Source organism: Antechinus flavipes, chromosome 2 (assembly GCF_016432865.1).
Source record: "Antechinus flavipes isolate AdamAnt ecotype Samford, QLD, Australia chromosome 2, AdamAnt_v2, whole genome shotgun sequence".
In the NCBI taxonomy this organism is placed as follows: domain Eukaryota; kingdom Metazoa; phylum Chordata; class Mammalia; order Dasyuromorphia; family Dasyuridae; genus Antechinus; species Antechinus flavipes.
In genome coordinates, this window is record NC_067399.1 from 635,082,492 (window position 1) to 635,102,157 (window position 19,666).

Consider the following 19,666-nt stretch of genomic DNA (forward strand, 5'->3'; position numbering starts at 1 on the left):
GGGTTGCATTAAGCTTCCAGGAATAGGGGATGATAATGCCTTTGTGCCTTTGTACCTTGCTCTTATCGGTCATCATCTATTATATTGTGTTCAGTTCTGGATGCCATACTTTAAGGAGATTCTTGGTAAGTCAGAATGTGTACAGAATAGTTAATCATGGCAACCAAGCATGGCAAAAAGGATTGAATCTGTGGGAAGATTGGTTAAAGAAACTCTGGAGGGACATTTAGCCTCGAGATGAGAAAACTTAAGAACGTGGTATGTGCTTTCAAATGTTTACAGACCAATTTTAGGAAGGAAGAACTAGATTTATTCTGTTTGACCCCCAAAAGACAAGGAACCAATTTAGTCTTGATCTCAGAAAGAACTTCCTAACAATGAAAGTTCTTCCAAGCTGGAATAAAGAGCTTCCAGAGGTAGTATGTTTTTTCCTCCCTGTAGGCCTTCTAGAGGAGGCTAAATGACTATTGGTCTAAGTTATAGTTCAGATTGGGGCTGTACTACATGGCTAATGATGTTCCTTCCAACTCCCAAATTCTGTGATTCTATGATCTCTGGGTGTCCTAAGTCTCCTACTTGAGGAAGTGACCCAGACAAAGAAGTGACTTTCTTCAGAGGTCATGAAATTCAATCCCATCTTTCCACAAAAGAGAAAGGGGAAGACAAGAAGTTTGCTCAAAGCCACTCAGATAGCCTGGGAAAAGCTAGGTCTAGAATTCATGTTTCTTGACTCCTGGTACAAACCTCTTTCTATCATACCGTATACTAGACCCATATAAGCTAGAAACTGACTCCTCCCTGACTGTGCTGGAGGTCAATCAATTACTCAAACAATCAGGGAAATCAGGAAGAAAGGGCTGAGTTGCTGAAATAGTCTCCCTAGTATTCTCTTCCTTGGGAGTTATAGCCCAGGAAAAACTAGATCTAGAACTCATGTTTCTTGACTCCTAGTACAAACCTCTTTCTATCATACCATGTACTAGATCCCTTTCTGTAAAATGAGTTAGAAACTGATTCTTCCCTAACTGTGCTGGAAATCAAATCAATTAATCAATCAGGAAAGTCAGGAAGAAGTGTTGAGTTGCTGAAATAGTCTCCCTAGTATTCTCTTCTATGGGCTTTTCTTTGGGTTATGACTAAGGCCAGTTGGACTTTGGTAATAAGAGCCAGGATGACTCAATAGAAAGTCAAGTGGCTATTTCGTAACTTCAACCCTTTTTTCATTACAAAAAATAAAAGGTTACTAAAGGTGGGTGACCTACAAATAAGATTTTGGCTTTTATATCACATTTATTTCTGTACATACTTCTCTCCCTTTTTCTACCCTTATAACAACAACAAATACAAAATTTAACAAAAACAAACCAATATATATTCACTGTGCTTGACAGCCTAATGTAATATTCTACACCCATAGTGTTCTTCTATCCCTTCAATGAAAGGAAGAGTTTAAGTTTATTTTCCCCTTGTTTCCATTTAGGGCTCAAGAAAGGAAGGTAGTCTAGCCTGGAATGCTTCTCAAGGAGCTAAATCTTTGAGTCCCTTGATGGGGAATGGGTCAGTGGCTAAAGTGACTTTTTGGATGAAAAAGAAATTTCATAATGAGTCTATTCTACAAATGAAAGGGTAGGAAGGAAAGGTGAAAGAGAAAAAAAAAACCAGAAAAAGAAGAAAGGTAGAAGAAACTAGAGCATCTAGATGTGAGGATTCAAAGAATTAGAAACCCTTCCTGTTTAATGACAATACATCTTTGAGGAAATGAGGGATCCTTGGTCCACCATCAATGTCCCCTTAAGTCCCACAGCCCAGAGGTGAGAACTTCAAGGAGGGGACTCAAATTGTCCCCTCAACATCCCTCCCCCCACATCACCCCACACTCTCATGGAAGTAGGCTAGCATTTCCCTAGGGAAAGCAGAAACCCCTAACAACTTTTCTCTGAACTTATCTCCTTTCTACCCACCCCTTCCCCTTTTTTGTCGTTCACTTACTTCAAGGTTCTTTTGGACCCCATCCTGACAAGAGCACTCCCCACTGGGAGTCAGGCAGGTGGAAGATGTTTCACAAGGTCAGAGATAAAACACCAGAAATAGATGACCTGCAGCGACTCCTCTGGACTCAAAGAGGGCCTGGGAACCACATGGATGAAGTCTGGCCTAACGTTTATGTGGGAGATTTGTAAGATATCTCTGTCCGTTCTTCCTCGGTCCATCCTGTCTCTCCCCTGATCTCCTATCCTTCCCCAAATCATATATCCTAGGACCCAAACTGGCAATCAAATTACAGAGGGATCTGGGGCTGTCCTGGAGAAGTCATAGGGGAGGGAATATTAAGACTGAGCCATAGCACTGGAGGACGAGGGCTGGATTATAGGGGTTGAGCCCAGAGTTAGGCTCCGAGATACTGGAGTTCAGGAAGGGTGTTTTAGGATTCTGATTATGATTAAGAGGTTTCCATTTGAGATGTGGGTTAGGGTAGGAATTAGGGTTGGGGATTCTTGAGGTTGAGCCTCAATCAGGCTCCCAGGTATTGGAGGCCCATTGCCATCTGACCTCCTAGCAACTTCATGTGTCTTGGGCCTCCTTCCCACCACAGATGGGCGGCCAGGAATCTCAAAATGCTACAGGACCAAGGAATCACTCATGTCCTCAATGCTACCCATGGGGTTCTGGGCGTGTCTACAGGATCCAGTTATTATTGTCACTTACCTGTGACCTACCACGGGATACAGGCTTTTGATGACCCAGCCTTTGATCTCAGTGCCTTTTTCCACGAGGCAGCAAACTTCATCCAGGGAGCACTGGAGACACCGGGCGGTGAGAGGGCAGAACAGGGGGAGGGAGGCTCTTTTTGACTCAAGCCCCCCATCCTATTCTCATGATCAGGCATAGATAATGGGGAGCAAGAGTCGGTCTAGAGTTCTAGGGTCCCAAGGCCTGGAATCTGGTGGGGTTTAAGGGCCCTAATGGTCCCTGATTTTCTGTCACATTGAGCTGCAGGTCTCCAGTCTATAAAATGGAACAGGGACTCTTCTTTCAGTCCTTCCTTTTATACCCACTTTAGGTTGCTCTCAATTCCCCATACTCATGGCATGGTTTATTGAATCAAGGAAACCTGAGTTCAAATCCAGCCTTAGATACTTATAGATGCATGATCCTGGAAAGTCACGGAATCTCTCTTACCCTCAGTTGCACTTGATAGCCTCTTAAGCCTCCGCTCCCCTGATTCCCTGCAGGGAAGGTGCTTGTCCACTGTGCCATGGGGCTCAGCCGCTCTGCCACCCTGGTCCTTGCCTTCCTCATGCTCCGGAAGCAGCTGACCCTGGTGGAAGCTCTGAGGACAGTAAGTGTCCATCGGAACATCTGCCCCAATCGGGGGTTCCTGTCCCAGCTGCGTGACCTGGACCTGCAGCTTAGCCAACAACAGCGTAAGGGGAGCGGGGAGAATCTGACGCCATCCGCCACTTTGCACCGAAAATAAAACGGCCGTTTTTAAAAAACCAAAGCTTTCATGGCATCTCACTGGGTTCAAAGGCTCTGCCAATGGCGTTATCCTCCCTTAAGAAGGGATCTGAAGGGTCTGGAAGCTGTTCCTACCCTTAGAACTGTGTCCAGGGCTGAAGTTTGAGGGACCAAGATGGCGGGGGGACACTGTGAGGTGGCGGGGGAGAACTTTGCCGAGGTTCTCTAGGCATTTTCCTGTGGGACCTACCTCTGGGCAGGTTCGGGTCACAAAATGACCTGTCCAGGGTCCAGGAAACTCTTCTGTACAACCCTTCCCAATAGCCTCTCCTCTGAACTTAGCGCAGCAGCCCCTCCTCCAACTGGACAGAATTAGGGGGGTCAGAGGGACCTCCAGCTTCTGCAAACATTGGCCAGGAACTGGCTCTCATTTCCTGGCAAAGTCCTCCCAGACGCCCCGCTACTCTGCCCTGTGTGAAGAGGGAAAGCATAGGAAGCATTTGCACAGCACCTACTATGTGGTGGGCACTGTGCTAAGAGCTTCACAAAAATTATCTAAATAGCATTTGGGCTTTCCTTCACCCACCCCTTCTTTCTGATACCGCCAAGGGCATGGGGCAGGGAAAGGACAGCCAGGTGGTCAAGAGCAGGTGGCCCAAAGCCAGCCCGGTGTCCCTTCCTTTCTGCACCACACTTCCCCTCTGAAGTGGGACAAGACCATAGTCATGAGCCTTCTTCCATTTTGCCTTCTGTTTCTACACGATAACAAAGGCTTGAGAAGGACGCTGCCCGCTTTTAATCCCCTGGCCAGGGACAGTGGCTTCCAGCCTTCCCCACCCCGCCTCCCAACAGGCACTGACACATACCACATATATAGCCCAGGCTGTGGCTGGCGAGCCGTCGCCCGGCCTGCAGAGCTCTAGGATGGGTCAGGCGTGGAGGCGGGTGCCGGCTCTGCCAGCCTGGGCCGTCTCATGCCCTTGCCACGCCATCATCTCGGCACCTTCCCCTCCCGGGAAGGAAGGGGACTGATGGCCCCCGGTAGGTGGGTAGTAAGAAGAGGAGGGCGGAAGGGGGGAAGCAGATCATGGTTTATAATTAAACCCGAATCCAAAATAGAAGCAGCTTCCACAGAGCAGACACAGGCAGCTGGGAGTCCGTAGCCAGCGGCTGGAACCAGGCTAGGCCGCTACAGGTGAGTGCCGCCCCCTCCTCACTCATTCTGGGCAAGGACTCAGGCCCAAGGACCCTCACCCAGAGACAGAGAGACAGGCAGGTGGGGCTCGGACACGGGAAGCCGACGGTCCCCACGGAACCAGAAGTGCAGAGGGAGCCCCGCGGCAATGGGACCCTCCTCCCCTCAGCAGGGACGAGACCCCGGAGCTGGGGAGTTATAGAAAGTTGTGAGGGAAGGCCTAATGACAATGGGCAGTGAGGTGTAATGGTCGGGGGGCCCTATGGCACAGGGAAAGCAGGCTAGCGCTGTGTCAGAAGGCTGGGTTCCAGCCCCAGCTCTGCCCTTACTGCCTTCCATTAGTTAGACTCCTCGTCCCTCAGCCTCTTCCTCTGGGAAAGCAGGGAGGCTCTCGCAGCGTACGGGCTGGAGAGCGGACTGGAAGCCAGGACGACCACGTGGCCCCGGCCACGGGCCAGGCGATTCCCTAAGACTGAGCTTTCTCACCTTGGAGTTCCCTTTGCCAATCACCAGCCCACTCCCCCAGCCCCTTCCTCACCCCGAGCCGAGAGATGAGAGCAGCTGACCCCTGAGATGCCCTCCACCCACCGTCCACCATCTTCCAAGTGTGGGACTTGGAACAGCAAGGACCCGTAACTTATTGGCTGAGTGACCCTGGGCAAAGTTAAGAATGGACGGCTCCTCTATTCTCAGATTCTTAGGGGCCCAGGGAGGAAGGGAGGGAAGCATTCTCAGACGAAAGGTGGAGGACACAGAGAAATGGGCCTCCAGCTGCCCAGGGCTGCCTGCATGCAGGACTGCATTTATTTCTACCAGTGAGAAAGAAGGTTGTAAGAGACTTCCACATTTCATTTTCTTCATTGTCAGGGGTTCTTAACCTTTTGCGTGTGTCTGTTTCCTGGACCGCTTTGGCAGGATCTCTTGAAGTCCGTGGAGTCCTCGGAATGGTTTTAAATGCATAAAATAAAATGCATAGGATTAAATACTTATCAAACTATTTAAAAAAAAGTCCACAGACCCCAGGTTAAGAACCTTAGAATAAATTTTCCCTTTCAGAGTTCTTTATAATTTTATACCTTCCCTGGGCTAGACTGGATTATTCCTATAAGCACAAATCCCTGCCTTCTGGTTCCTCCCAAACAAAATTCTGAGGAGAAATGACTTGGCCCAGATCTTAGCTGGGACGGGCACCTCAGAGCGGTGAGGAGGTCTGCTTCTGTCCTTTGTGGTCCCCGGAAATCCAGGGCCTCAGTCCCCAATGGGGGCGGGGGGAGTATCCCCTGAAAGAGTAAGGATTCCCCTGACACCCTCACCCCTTCTCCCACTCCCCCCTGCCCTGGTACTGAGGCAGAAACAATAGCCCTGGTCAGGGGGGGACTCGAGAAGATCCCCAGGATCCTTGAGGGAGAGCTGAAAGGAGCGATAGAGCTCAGAATTATGGATCTTGAACCAGTAACATCAGGAGCCATCTAGTCCAAGCTCCACGGTTTACATTTTGGACCCAGATCCTCTGGCTCCTTAAAATGGTTTCTCTGGTGAGATTCCGGAGCTGCCCGGGCCCTCTTAGCTCAGAAGTCCTTCCTGCAGGGGCAGCTGCCCAGTCGTTGGCCCAGGGGAGGGCTCCCGGGGCAGGAAGGTGGCTGTAGTGGCCGACAGGCCTTCTGGGGTCCGGGATCTGCTGGTCCACCTTCCAGGCGGTCGGGCTGCAGAGCCGGGGCTTGGCCACGGGGGGGTAGTCTTACCCTGCGTTTGATTCTGGGAGGCCCAGAAAGGGATGGCCCAGGAAGGGTTGGGCGGGACCGGGTCTTTCTGTGGGAACTGGACCAGGAAGACCGGGATCTGGATGCTGGGGCCGAGAGTTTCCAGGATCAGGGAGGAAACAGCCCCGGGGGCCTGACTAACCCCTCGTTGGCAGATCGTACCACTGCCCCCCCCCATCACCCCTTCTCCGGGGCCCCTTTACTCTGCAGTCTGCCCCGGGCCAGTGAGTGCCTGAAGTCGGCTGGATGGAGCTGCAGCCCTCGGGGCAGGGTAGCCCAGGACCCCCCACCTGGCCGCCCCCTCCCCCCAGGGGCTTCCAGGTAGAGCAGCTGGAACTCTAGCCGCTTCACAGCATCTGTGTTCTCGGATGGAACCCCAGCCCCCTGTTCCGATCCCTACTGTTGAGTCCAGCACTGCCCTGGCCCCCAGAGCCTCCAGACTCAAGCCCTAGATCATGCTCTAGGTAGGTGGGGTTACCTATAGGTAAGATGCCCATTACTGGGGAAGAGTTGGAGGCCTCCTCCAGCATCAGGCAGTCCTTCCTCGGGCTTGAGTTTAGTCCTTGGAGTCTGGGAAATCTGCAGAAGCCCACAGTTAGGCTTTCCTAAGAGTTCGAAGCTCTGGGTCAACAATTATTTCTGGCCCCAGCTGGCTGTGAGAGTTTGGACAGGTCCCTCACGTTCTGTAGGTGTCTCTTCACCCCTGCTGTCGATTTTCAAGCTGATATTTATCCCACCAAAGGGAAGAATATTCCCTCTTCTGCTGTCCCCCACGGACAGCCCTGGATATGGGGGTGACCCGAGAAAGAAGGCACCTCCTCCATCCCACATGGCCCGATCATGGTGTGCACAATGGGAGGCCAAAGTCAGGTGGACACCGGACCCTGATGGAGACGACCCCACGATTGTATAAGCCCGTTTCCAGGGATTTCCTCACACAGCTGGCTCTAGATCCCAGCTTCTCAAACTGCCGTTCGCGACCCCATATGGAGTCTCATAACTGAATGTGGTGTTGTGAAATTATGATTTATTATCAGGACATCTATGATTTGTAGACTTTTTTATATACCTGGGTAATGTAAAAATTTCTCCCGTGAAAAGGAGTCAGAGTGGAAAAAGTTTAAGAAGTCCTGTTCTATATACAAATACATATACATATACCCCACCTACATATAGCCAGTATCTCCATTTTTGTGCTTCCCAAGGCCCTGCCCCCCCAGAATGGTGTTGTGAAATTATGATTTATTATCAGGACATGTTTGGTGTTTAGACCTGTTTTTTTACACACAATATAGCCAGTATCTCCATTTTTGTCCTTACCAAGGCCCTGCCACCCCAGAATGATAGTTCTGGCTTTAACTCAGAAATGCAGAGGAGGAGGGGAAGGAAAGTTAAGGTATCTCTAACCTTTCTTCAATGAGATGGGAAGGTTCACTGCCATCAGAGGTGAGGGTCTAAATGGGGAACTGAGGGGTATGTGGGGGGATTAACGGCCATTTTAACCAGGAGTCCCAGGGGCAGGGGCAGCCAAGAACTCCTGATGCTGGGAGAGGAACCTGGTTACGTCAGCCACACTCTTGGGTATGGCCCCGTCTGCAGACAGAGAATATACAGGTCATTATTGTCCCTGATCTAGGTAGAAGTCCTTTAGGTTCGTAGGATTCAGCTGCTTCAGCCTCTTGTGAGTGTCTCAAGAATATTACTGGTTCCCCAACCTTACCTGGGAAAATTGTGAGAAGGACTTGGATCCCCTCGCCTACCCCCTACACCCAGGCCAGGTGTCCCTGGGACCTAGAGACATACATGCAAGCACTGTATCCACTATGTCCTATGAAAAGAAGCTCAGGAGACAGCGAGCCTTCCATGTTTACTGAATTCTTCCAGCCTGGCTTATACCCAACATGTGGTGGTGCACCTGGCCCAGGTAAAATTGGTTCTTGTTAAAAATTGTGAAATCACATCATTTTCTTTTGGACACCTTTCTCCCAACCCACATCCTATTCCCTGAGTCTTGCTCCACCAGTCAGCTTGTTGTCATAAAGGCTTTGAACAATAGCTTTAAGGCATCATCCCTCTCTCGAAGCAGCAAGTTACTTGGGGAATGTCTGGTACACATTCCTATAAATAACAAATTACATACACTCTTAATTTCCAAATTGTTCCCTTGAACTCAATTCCTACTTATCTCCTAATCAGGAGAGGTAATAGCCCAATAATCAGGCCCTGGTATAAAAGTTACAAAGGAAGATTATAGCCTATTTTCCTTGAATGGTAGCCCTTTTAAAAAAAATCCTTTGAAGTTCAGTTAGCAAGCAATTAACTGAGAACAGTATATATTCCATAATAATTATAGTAATAATTTTAAAATTATAGAATTACAGAATTTTCAAGAGGGAAGGGTCTCATGCTTAACCCTAATTTCCAGGATGCTGTGGGTCATGTTCAGTAACTGAAATGAAGGGAAAACAACTCAGTTTGAGTTAGTCCATTTCTCTCAGACACTCAGGGCATTTGGGAGAAGGAAATTGGTTAGGGAAGGGGACTTATTTATTTTGTTGGGGAAAGAAAACTAGTTACAGAGATAAATGTTGAAAACTATATGTGATTAAAAAAATAAAATACTATAATTTTTTTTTTTTTAAAGAAAGAGAACTGGGTTTTGCTGGGAAGGATATGGGGGGAAATTACCTGTTCAATTCAGTTCAGTAAATATTAAGTACTTAGTATGTACCAGACTCTGGGTAATCCAAAGACAAAAACCGATATTTTCTCTTGCCACCATTGTTTTCTTCCACACCCCAGAAGGACTCTGGGACAACCAGAGGAGGTTGGCTTGAGCTATTTAGACCCCAGAAAAGTATGTGGCTAAGTTCGGTAGCCAATGGGACACAGTATAATAAGACCTATTGTTATTGCCTCAGTTGGGAGGCAGCAAGATGCCAGTGTAGGAGAAAGATGAGGGGAGATTTAGCTTTCTTTGAAACACAGAGCCCTCAGGATCGGGGGGCAAGGGATGACATAAAACCTGCAGGGGTCCCTTGTGACTCCTCCCTCTCTCAACAGTGGGGGAGGAACTGGGCAAGACCCCAGCCTCTCCCTGCATCCAGGTAAGGCAGAAGTGTGGAATTACAGAATGGGAGAGAGTTTTAAAGATCAACCTAGTCCAACTGCTTAGTCCTCGGAGCCCTGTTCAATTAACCGACCTCCCAGCATCCATTCATTCTGGGGACATGAAAACGGAGACCCAGAGAAATTGTCCTTTATCCCCAGAAAGCTCAGCTATGAAGCTGAACGCTAAGAATCCAGACCCCGACGGGACATGAGCAAGCTCTGAGGTTCTGTAGGGTGAAAGGTCCTTGGTGATGATCCCCTCCAGCTCCTGGAGGAGCTCCTGGGACATGATGGCCTTCCAAGTCTCAGTCCAGCGCCATTTCCCCTGGACCATGATACTGGGGAGCCCTTTGCAGGTCACTCCCAGCTCCTTGTTGGGCTGGCCGAGTGCCGGCGGGGGGGTATCCGGACCAGGGCTCCAGCCTTGCCTTTGCAACTGCTGACCCTTTCTCCCCCAATTCTTTGGCCTCCCAGGCCCCCTTCTTTCCAGAGTCCCCAGAGTCACCTCCCGAGTTGCTTCCTGTGGTTGATTAGATGAGAACACAGATGTCTCTCTTATCACTCATTCCTTCACAGTTAAGAGAGACAGTTGTCTCTCCCTCCCTCTATAAAATGATACAAAAGCCATGAGACACTTTTCCTGGATTCTGGGACTCATTCCTCCTCCCCCCTTCCCTCCCCCTTCCCTCCTCCCTCACCCAGGGACACCACAAGGACAGCAATGGGATGCCCTCCCCTGTTTTCCAGGATGGATTCACTGCAGAGACAGGACCTGCGGAGGCCCAAGATCCATGGGGCAACCCGAGTTAGCACCCAGAATCTTGTCCCCTACCAGACACCCACTTTGGCCTACTTGCAGCGCCTGCTGTGGATTCGAAGGGCTTCCTCAATGAGCCACATCAATGAGGTCTGGCCCAACCTCTACCTGGGAGACGCGTAAGCCTTCCCCAACTTACCCGCGAGGGGAGGGGGCTCCCCCCGAGGAAGCCGTGATGGGCAGGGGTCTTCTCAGGGATGCTTCCTCCTGGGACGTGGTCAGAAGGCTCAGGTCCCTGGTAGGAGAGGGAGGAATGAGGGAAAACACCCGAGAGAGGAAAGTAATGATTCCTATCAATAATAATTCAAAAATCATAGAATTACAGAATTTTCAAGAGAGAAGGGTCTCATGCTTAATCCTAATTTCCAGGATGGTGGAATAAAATTATATTATTATTAATATATAATTCCATTCTATTTTATTATATATACATAATATTCTATATATATTATATATATAATATATATATCTATTATAATATAGAAGGATCCAGCTTCAGAAAGAGCCATTTGGGCGAATTCTCCAGGTGTGTCACCTGTAACAGGCCCTAAGCAGCCCTCCAAGACAAAGGGAAGGTGGTAATCTGCATGGCTAGGAATTTCCTTATCTTCTACTAGGGAATCACAGATTTAGTCCCCATCCCGTTTTGTAGGTGCTGAAATCGAGCCTCCGAGCCCCTAACTCCGAGCACCTAGGGCTGGCTAGGTGGCCTAGTGCATAGAGCCCTAAACCCGAGCTCAGAGACAGCCCCAGACACTCACTGGTGGGGGGCTCTGGGCGAGTCATGGAACCTCTGCCTGCTGTAAAATGGGGGTCACAGTAGCCGTGTCTCCCTGAAAGATTGTTAGGGAGCCGGCTCACTCATCAATAATGCTTGCTCTCTCAGCTGCTTTGCCAGCAGCGGTTCAGAGTCAGGCTAAAAGCCCTGGTGGGTGTGCCCCCGTCCAGCGGCCTGCCCTCCGCGGGACCCCCGCCCGGGCCCTGCCAGACTGCCACGCTGCCCGCAGGCACCCCATGTCTCTCCCTCCTTGTGCCCCCTCCAGATACGCAGCCCGGGACAAGAGTAAGCTTTGTCAGCTGGGGATCACCCACATTGTGAATGTGGCTGCCGGCAGGTTCCACGTCGACACGGGCGCCAAATTCTACCGAGGGATGCCCGTGGAATACTATGGCATCGAGGCCGACGACAACCCCTTCTTCGACCTCAGCATTTACTTCCTGCCTGCAGCCAGATATATAAGAACTGCCCTCAGCAATCAAGGTGAACCTTTCCCTCCTCCCCTTCCTCTTCCTCTCTTCCTCTCCTCTTTCTTTTCTACTTCTTCCTCTCATTCCTTCTTTCTTCTCCTCTTTCTCTCCTCTTATACTTCTCCTCATCTTCCTTTTCCTTTTCCTCTCCTCTTCTTTTTCCTTCAACTTCTCTTTATCATCTCTTTTCTTCCACTATCTTCTACTTTTTCTCCTCCTCCTAGTTGCTTTCTTTCTTCTCCTCTTCCTCCTCTTTCTCCTCTTCCTTCCCTTCTTAATCATCTCTTCCTTATTTTCCACTCTCCTATTTTTTCCTCCTCCTTCTCCTTCTCCTATTCCTTCTCTTCCTTTTCTTCTTTTTCCTCTTCCTCTCCTCTACCTCCTTCTCTTCCACTTCATCCTCTCATTTTTCCTCTTCTCTTCTTCCTGTTCTCTTCTTTTTCCTCTTCTTTCTCTTCCTTCTCCTCTTCCTTCTCTTTCTCTTTTCTTCCTTGTTTTCTTCCTTTGACTCCTCTTCACCATCTCTTCCTTTTCTTCTACCATCTTCTATTTATCTCCTATTCTTCTTCCTCTTCTTTTTCCATTTGCACTTCTTCCTATTCTTCTTTCTCCTTCTTACTAATCTTACTTTTCTTCTTTTCTCTTCTTCTCTTCCTCCTCCTCCTCTTCCCCTTTTCCTCCTTTTCTTTCTCCTTTTTATTCCTTTTCCTCTTCTTCTTCTCTCCTTTTTTTTTTTTTTTTTTTGCTGAGGCAGTTGGGGTTAAGTGACTTCCCCAAAGTCACACAGCCAGCAAGTGTTGGACTTAGGGTCTCCTCCTTGGACTTCAGGGCTGGTGCTTCCTCCTCTCCTTCTTGCTCTACTTCTTTCTTTTCTTCTTATTCCTTTTCTTTTCCTCTTCCTCCTCTTTTTTTCTACTCTTCTTTTTTCTCTTCTTCCTTCTCTTCCTCCTCTTCTTCCTCGTTCTTTCCTGGTTGTGGTGGTAAGTTTCTGAGAGGGGTAGAAGAAATTGAGGGTGGGACCCAGGCTCTCAAATGGCTCTCAAGATTAGGAGTCAGACCCTTCCAGAAGAACCAGCTGGGTCCATTCTGAGAGAATTGGATGAATGGGAAACCTTCTCAGAGATTCAGCCATCTTTCCCTCCCTTCTCTCCTCTACCTCAGAAAAGCACAAATATTCTGTAATCTCCCATTTGGGAAGGATTAGGGAGAGGATTATAGACTCTGAGCTGGAATGGGCCCCTAAATTATCTGCTTCAAATCCCTTTTGGACAGCTTACCTGTCTTACTTGTCTTGCCCAATACCATGCAAGTAGAAAGTCTGAACTCAAGCCCTCTGACTCCAAATCCCTGGTTATTCCATTGCCCCAGGCTCCCTCTAGCCTCTTCACTTTTCATTTGAGGAAACTGAGGTCCAGAGTCATTTGCCCCACATAGTATTCAGAGGAATCTATATTCAGAGTTGGCAGAGGCCTAAGAGGCCGTCAGGTCCAATCTCCCTTATTTTACAGATGGGAAGAAAATGGAGGACCCTAAATGAATGATCCCCAGAATCATAAAGGTAGTGTCCAAAATGGGATGTGAACCAGGTTTTCTGACTCCAAAGTCAGACTCTTTCCACAGTGCCATTCTTGGCAAGTCAAGTCCCTCTGCCAGAGTGAATTAGTGCCTGCTGTACAATTTACACTCTAAAAAGTTTCTTGGGGCACTGAGAAGTTAAGTGATTTTGCCCAGAATCTTCCAACTAGAGTGGGTCAAAGGCAAGAAGTCTTCTTGACTCTGAGGCTGTAGCTCCACCCATTATATACTGCTGCCTAGTGAGTAAAAAATATTCCTTTTTTAGGGATCTGGAAACTGAGGCTCCCTCAAGTGAGAAGTAAAAATGACCTTCTCTAGAATGGGTTTTTAGCAGGTCCTGCTTTTATGTCCCCTAGATATGTTCATATTACTAAGATGAAATCTGTATTTAGGAGATATTTAATCAGGAAATAAGAGAGCAAGCATCTCTAAAGGGGTTCTCCTCTATCTCATCTACTCATCCCTGCCCAATTGGAACAGATGACAGTGATCTAGTCTCCAGAAGCTTTGTCTAGAGCCTTTACTAGGGTCAGTGAGAAAGAAAACTGTTGCTGAATAAGTTATCTGGCCCTTATGCACTAGACAAAAGTTGGGTTTCCTGAGAAGTCTCTGGGGGAAAGATTGATGAACAACTGGGATACCACATAATGGAGTTGGCATGGGGGGCCAGTTCCACATAGAGGGTCTTTTGGTCCCAGTAGGACCTTGTCTCATTGGAAAGGCCATCCCTGTATGGTACAAGGTTGGGAGATATGTACTTTGTATATCTCTGCACCTATCTGCTCACGAGTGACCATCAAGTTATAATGGACATCAAGAGCAACTCTGAAAGAGAAAAGGATTCATTCACAAAAGGGCAGCCCCAAGGTAAAAGGGGGGGGGTGCTAAATACTAATTATCTGTATTTGAATTTCAGGGTTTCATTATTTTTTTAATGCCAGTTGTCCAGATTTTCTTAGGAACACCATGGGACAACCATTAAAAACTCTATATTTGACAGCAGAGGACATAAATTCAAATTCCACTTCTGACATTTACTATTTGTGAGATTTCAAATGATTCAACTTCTCAGGATCTAAGTTTCTTAATCTGTAAAATGAGGGCAGATGACTTCTGAGGTGACTTCAGCTCTAAAGCTTAACTACTAGAGTCAGGACAGTTTGCCCAAGATCATATGGTTCTCTCTCCCTAACTCGACTTCCTCAATTACTACCTTGTAATAGTAGAGGGGCTTGCACAGCTCAATGAAACTATGAGTTATGCTGTGCAGACAAAAAGAGATAAGAAACTTTTCTTAAATGAACAATGCAAAGAAATGAAAAAAAAACAGTAGAATGGGAAGGACAAGAGATTTCTTCAAGAAAATTTGAGATATCATGTGAGAGTTTCATGCAAAAATGGACATGATCAAATTAAAAATGATAGGGATTTAATAGAAGAAAAGGTGGCAAGAACATACAAAAGAATTTATCACCAAAAACCATGTTTACTGATCTAGAGCCATACATCCTGGAGAATGAAGTCAACTGGGTCTTAGGAAACATTATTAACAATAAGGCTAGTGGAGTCAAATTGTTTAAAACCCTAAAAAAAATGCTGCATTCAATATGCCAGAAAATTTGGAAAATAAAAATGGCCACTGGATTGGAAAAGATCTGTTTGTATCCTAGTCCTAAAGAAGGGCAATGGTAAAGAATTACTGAACAATTGTGCTTATTTCACACACTAACAACGTTCTGATTAAGATTCTGCAAGCCAGATTTAAGCAATATGTGAACCAAGAATTACCAGAAGAACAGACTGGTTTTTGAAGAGTCTGAGGAATTAAGAGACCAAACTGTCAACATTCACTGGATTATAGAAAAAGCAAGGAAAATCCAGAAAAAAGCCTTTTATTTCTGCTACATTGACAACATTAAAGCCTTTGACTATATGGATCACAACAAAATCTGTCAAATCCTCAAAGAGATGGGAGTACCAGACAATAACCTGAATGCAGGTCAAGAAGCAAAAGTCGGATCCCAAAATAAACAACAGGTTGGCTTAAGATTGGGAAAGAAGAACAATAAGACTGTATATTTATTTAACTTATTTGCATCATCATGTGAAATAGGCTAGATAAATCAAAAGCTGGAATTAAGATTGCTGGTAAAATATCTACAATCTCAGATACACAGATGATACCATTCTGATGGCAGAAAGTGAAGAGGAATTAAGAAGCTTCTTGATGAGAGGGAAAGAGCAGAGTGAAAAAGCTGGTTTGAAGCTTAGCATGCAAAAACCTTAAGATCTTGGCCACTGGTCCCATAACTTCTTGGCAAATAGCAAGAGAAGAAATGGAAGCAGTGTTAGATTTTATATTCTTGGGCTCAAAGATCCTTTCAGATGTGACTGCAAATGATAAAATTAAAGGATTGTTTAATTGTTCCTTGAAAGGCAAATCTGAACAGCACACTAAAACGCAGTAACCTGCTGAGAAAGGTCCACTTAGTCAAAGCAACGGTTTATCCAGAAGCAATGTATGACTGTAAAAATTGTACTGTAAGGAAAGCTGCTCCTCACACTACCGATACTTTCTAATTATGGTGCTAAAGACTACTTTTGAGAGTCTCTTGGACAGCAAAGAGATAAATCAATAGGCTTTTTAAAAATTTAAATACTTTTCCAAATACATGCAAACATTCATCTTAGCAAAACTATTTTTTTTCTCTTCCTCCCAAAGACAGCAAACAATCTAAATCAGTCAATATTTAAGGCAATTAATTCAAGCTATTCACTGTAAGGTCAAATATTGAATCTGCAGCTTAATTATTTTGGCTATATAATGAGAAGATGGCATTCATTGGCAAAGACTCTAATGTTGGAAAAGATTAAAAGGAAAAGGAAAAAGGTATAGCAGAGGATGAGATGGATAGATGGTATCATGGAAACAATGAAAATGAATTTACGTCAAATAAAGGGTAGGAGGATTTGATGTGCTGTGCTCTGTGGAGTCACAAAATCTGACGTAACTAAACACCTGAACAACAAGATGATATGGTCACAAAGTCTTTGTCCTCCAGATCTCAGATTTGGAGCTAGAAGGGAACCCATTTTGCAGATGAGGAAATTCTCTGGGTTCTGTCTAAGAGAACCATCTCTTCCCCTTAAACCACCTCTTCTGACCTCAGCTGACTATCAGAATTTGCTTTATCCCAGGGTTAATCCTGGGGCCTCCCATTCATACCCTGAGAGAACCATACCTGCTCAGGAACACATAAACTCGATTGGAGCAGACCTCCGCAACCCACTCTGGACAGCGCTCTTCTCCTTAGCTTTCCACTTTTGGTATTCCATGTGTTGACTATTCATAGTCATGCAGTCTCAATTTCTGCTCTTTACTGCATCTGGAGATGATGGACTGAGCAAGGAGAAAGGTCCTAGTTAGTAAGCACTGACCAGTTCTCTCAGGGCTTGAGCCTTCCCAAGCAGAAGGACAGGAGCTTTTCTCAGATTTCCCCCAATTCCTTAAAAGCTTTGGAAGAAGAGGGAATGGAGTCTGGACATGAAGTAGTCCCTGACCGACATTCGGGATTAGCATCCTTTGTATTTCAGTGACTGGGAGCAAAGTTCCAGTTACCCACCTTAGTAACATTCTTGCCTCTAATTTCTAGGGGATCTGAATGGGGCCATTTAGTTGACATTTTTGTCTTTAAATTCTAGAGGATCTGAATGGGGCCACATCAACTGGGCATTCGTGTCTCGTATTTCTTGTATGATTATGGCTTGTTCAAAACTTGTCTTTTGTCTCTACTTGCAGGCCGCATATTTGTGCACTGTGCCATGGGAGTCAGCCGGTCTGCCACACTTGTCCTGGCATACCTCATGATCTGTGAAAATATGACCCTGGTGGAGGCCATTCAGACGGTGCAAACCCACCGAGATATTTGCCCAAACTCGGGTTTCCTCAGGCAGCTCCAAGTCCTGGACAGTCGGCTGGGGCGGGAGATGGGGAGGCTCTGACTGGGCAGGTAGCTGGGAATAGAGACCCCTTTAGGGTCTCCCCTTCCCACCTGCCTTGCAGAAGACTGGCAGCACTCACTGTTTACAAATGGACCCTGAGATATAGATATCAAGCATGGGGGAATCAGAATGGAAGGGGCGGGAAAGGTTGAGAGTTGATGTTTAACAGGTGAATTTACTCAACTTGTTAAAAAAAAAGATTCTTTATGCATAGAGGAATTTGGTCTCAATCTATAATAAAGAATTAATTCATCAGACCAAAAATGGACTGGTTGTTTGTGTTTTTAGGGCCCAAACATGTAAGAAACTCTTTCCTGCTGTTGGTTTCCTGCTCCCAGCTACTGTTTTATTTTCCATCTCATATACTCTCGTCCCCTAACTCTTGTTATAATTAGCAAAACCATGTCTGAAGGGTCATTAATAAAGGACATAAATATTTGGAACTTCAGTTGTGAGAATAGTAATGTCGTGATGGGATATATCAGGGATATCATCTAGGGTTGAGCCATTTTCTAATGGAAAAAGATTGGATCTACTTTTTCCTTAGCATATCCTATAACTACAGTATTTTCTGGGCTGGCTAGAGTAATGTTATGAGAATAGTGAGGTCATGATGGGATATATCACAGATGGGGTTGAGCCATTTTTTAATAAATGGAAAAAATTGAATCTATTTTTCCTTAGTTTATCCTATAGATATCCAGTATTTATTTCATGGGCTACACCAGGCCCTTAGCTTACCACCTAGAGTAATGGTATATATTCTCTCTATATTCTAGAGAATGTCAAGCTGCTGTGGCCCAGACTGCTGTTCTAGGAAGCCAATGAGACACAAATAAATGGTCATGCTCTAGGAGAAACCATGTCTTTTTTACTTTGTGCATAGAGGAATAGATGTATATATAGATTCCATGACCACCTTACTCTGGTGGTAGAATAAAGTATTATTACTGGAAGGTAGGACTGGATCTGGGATTTCACTGATAGGGAACTCCCAGGTGAGGAAGTTTCCTTTACCAATGTAGGTCAGCATGGTCTCTGTAAATTTGTCTTAGTGGCCTCCAGATATTAAGAGATCACCTAGGCCCAGGGTCACCCAGCCAGTATGGGTAGGACTTAAACTCCACTGTTCCCTGTTCCAAGAAAGCGCTCTATCCTGTAAGTTACATTGCCTTTCTGTTACTAGGTCAAGTGATTTTTAGAATATAAGACTAGTGATGAAGTTGTGGAAGATCGCTTTCTTGGGGGCACCTGAGTCATGGAGGTGAAGCAGAGAATTGGGCAGACTTGTAAGGTGAGCTTGCACCCCTCACTGAGCTTATGGAGCCCCTCTATTCTCTAAATAAATCGACAGAGAATTAGAGTTCTTTTGAGAGTGGAAGCTTGAATTTGGGGAGCAGTCCAAAAGGAGGCCACGGTTTAAAAATCAGGGACAAGAAGTCTACATTTTAGCCATTAGAGGGAGCTGAGATGATACAGATGTCCTCCAGGGAAAGATGCCCATGGGCGAAGGAACTAGAGCCAGATGTCAGTGGGAAGGCTCCATTCTCAGGGCTGGGATTCACTAAGGTACCAATTTCACAAGATTCCTGCTCCTTTTCTCCAATGTGGGGAAGGTAATTTTTGGCTCCCCCACCCCAGGAGTTTCATCTCTCACTGTTTCCTAATCATAGCTGAACCCCTAGACCTAGATTTCACTGACTCCTGAGCCAATCTCTGGCATCAGGGCTCCCTTGTGCCCAAATCCTCATGAATTGTTCCTTTCCCTCAGTGATTACCACTAGGATGGCACGCCCTACACCCCTTTTCCCTTCTGCAGCTTCTGGGCAAATGAATTTTTGTATTTGGACCAAGAAAGAGGAAAAGGTGGGAGGCAGAGTTCTGGAACTCCCAATGTAGGAGGGCAGGGAAGGAGCTCACCCTTTCACTTCATCTGTTAGATTTCAATGCAGTCCAATAAACATATATTAATAATAATACTAGCCAGTATTTAAGATTTGCAAAGGCTTTTGAAAATTATGTCATTTGATTGTCATGACAATCTTTAGGAGGGAGGTATTATTACTATCCCCATTTTACAGATAAAGAAGCTCAGGCACAGGGACTTACTGATTAAAAAGTATTTTTTGAGTATAGAAACAACCACTAAAACTCCTGAATAGCCCCTAATGATTTCCCCTAAAATTCCCTTAACTGAGAGGGAGGAAATTGCCTAATAGGGATGATCAGTTCAACATTCTTTAGAGCTGGAAAGAATTTAAGAGGTCTTTGAGTTCTACCCCTTTATTTTACAAAATCTGAGAAAGACTAAAGGACTTTCAGGGTTACAAAGCTAGCAAGTGCCTGATGTGAGATTCTGACCCAATTCTCAGTGATAAATTGCCACCTAAATGGCATCCCCACCAAGGGGGACATAGCCTGCGGGGAAGAAAGAAAGTAACCAGCATGGGATTACACTTTCAGTTTCATTAAAACCCGAGAGATAAGAGATGGAGGGGA

The 19,666-nt window shown here is 46.2% G+C and overlaps 2 protein-coding genes across 7 annotated transcripts in view; both read left to right on the forward strand.

The window, feature by feature from the left end:
• Positions 1-3,502, forward strand: part of LOC127551887 (dual specificity protein phosphatase 13-like) — a 6,796-nt gene extending 3,294 nt beyond the window's left edge. Inside the window, exons 2-4 of the mRNA XM_051982050.1 lie at positions 1,996-2,176; positions 2,594-2,814; positions 3,234-3,502. Of these exons, the coding sequence (XP_051838010.1) occupies positions 2,055-2,176; positions 2,594-2,814; positions 3,234-3,478 (588 nt within the window). The 5' untranslated portion in view covers positions 1,996-2,054 and the 3' untranslated portion in view covers positions 3,479-3,502. The remainder of the gene's footprint in view (positions 1-1,995; positions 2,177-2,593; positions 2,815-3,233) is intronic.
• Positions 3,503-4,378: 876 nt separating this feature from the next.
• LOC127551893 (dual specificity protein phosphatase 13-like) lies at positions 4,379-17,431 on the forward strand. Of its 6 annotated transcripts, none has more exons than XM_051982055.1 (4): positions 4,379-4,654; positions 10,228-10,461; positions 11,386-11,603; positions 16,965-17,431. In XM_051982055.1, the coding sequence occupies exons 2-4, from the start codon at positions 10,247-10,249 to the stop codon at positions 17,165-17,167; spliced, it is 636 nt and encodes a 211-aa protein (XP_051838015.1). In that variant the 5' UTR covers positions 4,379-4,654; positions 10,228-10,246; the 3' UTR covers positions 17,168-17,431. The 6 variants fall into 6 exon arrangements, with proteins under 6 accessions (XP_051838015.1, XP_051838017.1, XP_051838018.1 ...); XM_051982057.1 differs by having other exon boundaries at positions 4,381-4,654; positions 10,273-10,461; XM_051982058.1 differs by lacking the exon at positions 4,379-4,654 and adding an exon at positions 6,773-6,878 and having other exon boundaries at positions 10,273-10,461.
• Positions 17,432-19,666: the final 2,235 nt, after the last annotated feature.